The sequence below is a fragment of the Castanea sativa genome, chromosome 2 (assembly GCF_040712315.1).
Source record: "Castanea sativa cultivar Marrone di Chiusa Pesio chromosome 2, ASM4071231v1".
Lineage (NCBI taxonomy): Eukaryota > Viridiplantae > Streptophyta > Magnoliopsida > Fagales > Fagaceae > Castanea > Castanea sativa.
Genome location: NC_134014.1, coordinates 22,246,177 through 22,251,874, shown reverse-complemented (window position 1 = coordinate 22,251,874; position 5,698 = coordinate 22,246,177). Strand labels below are relative to the sequence as shown.

Below are 5,698 nucleotides of genomic sequence, written 5' to 3'. Positions count from 1 at the left end.
AAAATCACTTTTTAAAAAAATACATGAAAAACCATAATTTTTTTTTTGACAAAGTAGAGGCTTTCAAAAAACATATTGGGGTTTGCACTGCTTTTATAGTGTTCATGATTAACCCTGCAAATATGGAGATAAATTATCAATTAATGTTTAAGTTGAGTTTAAGTTGGGCTTGTTAGAGAAATAGAGTTTCACTCCTTGTTAGTTTGAACTTTAGCTGTTGATGTCAAAGATTAGTCCTCCTCGGGGTTGAAGTTGATACTATTAATTAAAAAAAATTAAATTATTTTGTTTTTAAAAAATGATAATAATGTGGCAAGCTCTGAAGAGACCAATAAAAAGTTAAAGTCTTCAACACCAAACAGAATATTATAATTAATATTTTTCGCTTTATAAAACGTGATTCCTAACACATGGTGATAATGATACACCAAATTTACCAATCCGAAGAACATAAGTTAATTTGCCCATATAATGACACTTATAGATTCTTTATTGGTATGCTCTTGGGAGCAACCACTGGGGATTCTGAAGCACATGATGACTATGGTGAAAGGGGTGGAATTGACCAGGAAACAGTTGAGGGAAATGGGATGGAGGTGTTTGATCAGGGCGAGGGCTCTGAATTTGCTTGAGGAAGATTCCGCTTTACTCTCTTTTTTCCTAATGAATATCGTATTCTGGAACTGTAGGGGGGCATTGAACCCCCGTTTTCATAGTATTTTGTTGGATTTATTGAATATGCATTCCCTTGCAATTATGGTTGTTACGGAAACAAGAGTGGGTGGAGAAAGGGCAAAAGCCATCACTAATAGGCTCCCTTTCGATGGAGCGATTCATGCTGATACCATTGGCTACTCTGGAGGTATATGGTTATTGTGGAACTCAAATGTTGTGGAAGTCACGCAGCTTGCTAAGACAGAACAGGAGATACATGTCACAGTTAAGGTACTTGACTCTAACCTTTCTTGGGTATTATCTTCCATTTATGCAAGCCCTAGATTAGCTGAACGTAAATTGTTGTGGAATAATTTATCTGCTATTGCTAGTTTGCACCAACTTCCTTAGCTTATGGTTGTGGATTTTAATGAGTTGCTTTCCTGTCATGACAAACAAGGGAGAAACCTGTTGAATCCTAGGAGAGTTCAACTCTTTAAAGATTGTCTGGATGCCTGTGGGATGGGGGATTTGGGGTTCCATGGGCCTAAGTTCACGTGGGTCAATAAAAGAGAAATGGGCATGTTCATTCAAGAAAGGTTGGATAGGGCTTTTGCAAACTGTGATTGGAGGGGTTTGTACCCTAAAGCCTCAGTGAATCATCTGGCCCGAACCCACTCAGATCATTGCCTTGTGTTGCTCAGTTTGGAAGCTCCCAATGGCACAAAACTATGTAGACCTTTTCATTTTCAACCCATGTGGATGTCACACCCAACCTTTCTTGATGTTGTCTCAGCATCTTGGGCTGAGGATTTGGACCTCAAACCCAATGTTGAAAAAATTTATTAGGGATGTCACATCTTGGAATAGAGACGTTTTTGGAAATATCTTTCACAAGAAGAATAGGGTAACAACCAAGCTTCGGGGGGTTCAGGTTAACATTGCAAACAGACCATGTAAGGCTTTGTTTAGTTTTGAGAAATAGCTACAAAGAGAGTATTTGGATATACTCAGTTAAGAGGAAGAATTCTGGTCGATGAAATCTAGGTACAATTGACTAATCCAAGGGGATAGAAATAGTAGGTTATTTCACATCTCTACTCTGATCAGAAGAAATAGGAATAGAATTTCGTGCTTGCAAGATGACCAGGGTGATTGGGTCTATGATGAACATGGGGTAGCTGAGCTTGTCAGGTCGGGCTTTATTAAGCTTTTCTCTTCAGATAGTGTTAGTGTTCCAAGGAATCCTTGGGTAATTTCTCGTTGGCCGAAAGCCTTTAGTCAAGAAGAAGCTGTTGAGGTGGCTGTTGAGCCTACTAGCAAAGAAATAAAGGAAGGTCTATGGAGCTTAAAGCCCTTTAAAGCCCCAGGGCCAGACGGATTGCATGCTGGCTTTTTCTAAACTTATTAGAATGTAGTGGGGGATACTGTTATTAAGGAAGTTAAGGGAATTTTTGCTTGCTCTGTCATGCTAGGCCACCTTAATGAAACTTTGATCTCCTTAATTCCCAAGAGACCTGGGGTTGATTGCTTGGCAGCTTTTAGACCTATCAGTCTTTGCAATACTGTGTATAAAATTGTGACAAAGCTCATAGTGAAAATGATGCGTCACTTGCTACCCAACATTATTTCTCCTCTTCAAATGGCCTTTGTGCTTGGCAGACTGGGGTTGGATAACATGATTATTGCCCAAGAAATCCTCCACACCATCAGTGGGAAGAGAGGGCAAACAGGTTACATGGCCATTAAAATAGACCTAGAGAAAGCTTATGATAGGTTGGAGTGACACTTTGTAAGGGATATGCTTCAGCTTTACAAGTTTCTTGAGCCCCTCACAAAGCTAATTCTGAGCTGTATCTCTACCTCCTCTATTTCCGTTTTGCTTAATGGTGGGAAATTGGAATCTTTCTTGCCTTCCCGGGGTATCAGGCAGGGTGACCCATTGTCCCCGTATCTTTTTATCATGTGCATAGAGATGCTGGGGTTCTTGATTGATTTGAAGTCTGAAGAAAAACTTTGGGATCCTGTCAAAGCATCTAGAAATGGACCGGCCTTTTCTCATTTATTTTTTGCTGATGATCTGGTTCTTTTCGCTAAGGCTAACCTAAAGAATTGTGACAATGTGAAGGAAACTCTTGACACTTTTTGCGAGCTCTCGAGGCAGAAGGTAAGCTTGGCTAAGTCAAAGATTTGTTTTTCCCCAAATATTGGGCATGAGTAGCATGAGGAGATGTGTGAGGTGCTGGGTATGAAGTCTACTCTCAATCTTGGCAAATATTTAGGATTTCCCCTTAAGCTTCTTGGGACAACGTCTAATGACTTTGACTTTGTTATTCAGAGAGTGCAGACTAAGCTTCAGGGATGGAAAGCAAGCCTTCTGTCCATGGCCGGGAGCGTGATTCTTACCCAATCAGTAACTTCTGCTATCCCCTCGTATTTGATGCAAGGCTGTTTCTTACCTTCTAGAGTTCTTAATGGCATTGATAGACTAAACTAAAACTTTATCTGGGGATCATCAGATGAAAAGAAGAAAATGCACATGATTAGCTGATAGAAATGCACTTAAGAGAGTGCATACTAAGCTTCAGGGATGGAAAGCAAGCCTTCTGTCCATGGCCGGGATGTTGATTCTTACCCAATCAGTAACTTTTGCCATCCCCTTGTATTTGATGCAAGGTTATTTCTTACCTTCTAAAGTTCTTAATGACATTGACAGACTGAACCGAAACTTTATCTGGGGATCACCAGATGAAAAGAAGAAAATGCACATGATTAGCTAGGAGAAAGTCACTAAACCCAAGAATAAAGGGGGGGTTGGGCATTTAATCTGCCAAGGGGAGGAACCTTACATTGGCTGCAAAGCTGTATTGGAGAATGGAGACGTCTGAAAATGCAAGGTGGGCTGAGGTCCTGAAGAAGAAGTACAGATTAAGGGCTAATAATAGAAAAGGGAAACCTTCTTGTGTTTGTCAACTATAAAAAAAGGGTAAACCTATATGTGATAAGGGATCTAAATGGCTTATTAGGAACAACAACATGTTGAGTTTTTGGCATGACAGATGGCTTAATGAGGGAACTATCCAATCTTTGGTTGAAGGCCCCTTAAATAGAGGGGAAGACGAGGTTACAATGATTGATTTGATGCAAAATGGCATCTGGGCCACGGATAATGTTTCCCTTGAGTTGCCTGCTGATGTTCTAAAGGCCATTAAGGCTACTCCAATCCACAGATCAGCTAGGAGAAAGGATCAACGGTGCTGGGTTTCAAGTGCGAATGGGCAGTTTGAATCAAAGAGTGCTTATTTGTTAGCCGTCAATGAAGATCCTAGCATCCAAGATTTTGCAGGTAAGTGGCTTTGGAAACTGTGTATGTTGCCTAAGATTAAAATTTTCTGTGGAAAGGCTATCACCATAGCCTACCAGTTAATGCTATTCTTGAACATAGAGGGGTTGGAGGTCTAGGGGGTTGTAGAAGCTGTTTGGATCCGAATGAAACCATTGCTCATGTTTTGAGAGACTAACCTGAAGCTCAATGTGTTTGGAGACAAGCACATTGCCCCCTTCCTTTGTGGCAGATCTTCTCAGGTGATTACCAAGATTGGATGTATGTAAACTCGAATAGCAAGTTATTGGCCAAGGACAAGGACTACATGTGGTGTGTATTCTTTCTTTTGGGTATCTAGAATTTATGGTTGCAAAGAAATAGGAAGATATTTGGGCAGTAGTGCACTAATTCTAATTTCATGCAATTGGTGGAGATGCAAACAATGGAGTTCCTAACTGTGTTGCCGATCTGAGAAAAGGGAACACAAAAACTTCAAGGTTGGTTAAATGGCTAAAACCCCCTGATGGCTGGTGGAAGCTCAATACAGATGGCTCCTTTTTAGCCCCTTCGGGGTTGGCTGGAGGAGGGGGGATTATTCGAGATTCTAAGGGCCAGTGCATTGGTGGTTTTGCAAAAGCTTGTGTAGTCACTTCAAGCTTGGCAGCAGAGCTATGGGCTTTGCGAGAAGGCTTATTGCGCTGTATTGAGATGCATGCCCAAGTTATGGAACTAGAGCTTGATGCCATTGCAGCAGTGTCTCTAATTTCTTGTAATGCTAGCACTAATGGAGATTTTTCTATTCTCGTGGATGATTGCAGGGACTTGTTGTTGCAACTGCCTCAGGTTAAGATTTTGCACTGCTACAGGGAGGCTAACTGTTGTGCCAATGCCCTTGCTCGCATGGGTTCTACTAATTATGATGTGGAGATCTCTTTTGTAACTCCCCCTCCCATGCTTATTTCTCTTTTGGAGTTTGATATGTTGGGAACTTATCACCCAAGACTTTGTTCAGCTTTGGCTGATATTTCTGTTTAGTTTAATGTAATTTCCAACTCACCAAAAAATAAGACATTAATTGTTACCGTTGGCAAGTAAAATTCTAGCACATATTGAATTACCTACTCACTGTCAAATTCAAATTTATATTTGCTAAAATAATGGGATTGATTCTAGTGTAAATATTAATATTTTATGAAAGATTGCTACGGATAAGTTGATGTTAGTGTTACTGTATTTGGTTAGAAGTCTAACATGCGTTAGAGGTTTTTTTCATTAATATTTATTTAAATAATACTGATATGTAAAATTGTAGAAAGGTCAACCAAAAGTTAGTGGCTTCGGCTTTATATATATATAAAAGAAAAAAAAATCATGGTTCTTTTAGAAGATAATATCAAAGATGTTAAGATATATATATATATATATATATATATATATATATATATATATATATATATATAAATCATGGTTCTTTTAGAAGATAATATCAAAGATGTTATGAATTCTTACAAGAAACGCATTGAAGTGAGCTCCACTTCATTATGGCAAAGACTTGGTATTTTTATTTATTTATTTATTTTATATCATAGTTGGGGAGTAAAAACAAAACAGCCCCAACAACTTTTGAGGATTCAGTTAACTTTAAGATCTCATCAAAACAAATTATTAAATGAAAATAAAAACAAAAAGTCCAGGTTCTGTTCATGTATTCCTCATAGT

The 5,698-nt window shown here is 39.0% G+C and overlaps 1 protein-coding gene across 1 annotated transcript; it reads left to right on the top strand.

Annotated features, from left to right (window-relative positions):
- The first annotated feature begins 2,455 nt into the window (after window positions 1-2,455).
- Window positions 2,456-5,014, top strand: LOC142625070 (uncharacterized). Its single transcript, XM_075798779.1, has 4 exons — window positions 2,456-2,821; window positions 2,993-3,087; window positions 3,714-4,000; window positions 4,413-5,014. The coding sequence occupies exons 1-4, from the start codon at window positions 2,456-2,458 to the stop codon at window positions 5,012-5,014; spliced, it is 1,350 nt and encodes a 449-aa protein (XP_075654894.1).
- The last annotated feature ends 684 nt before the right edge of the window (window positions 5,015-5,698 follow it).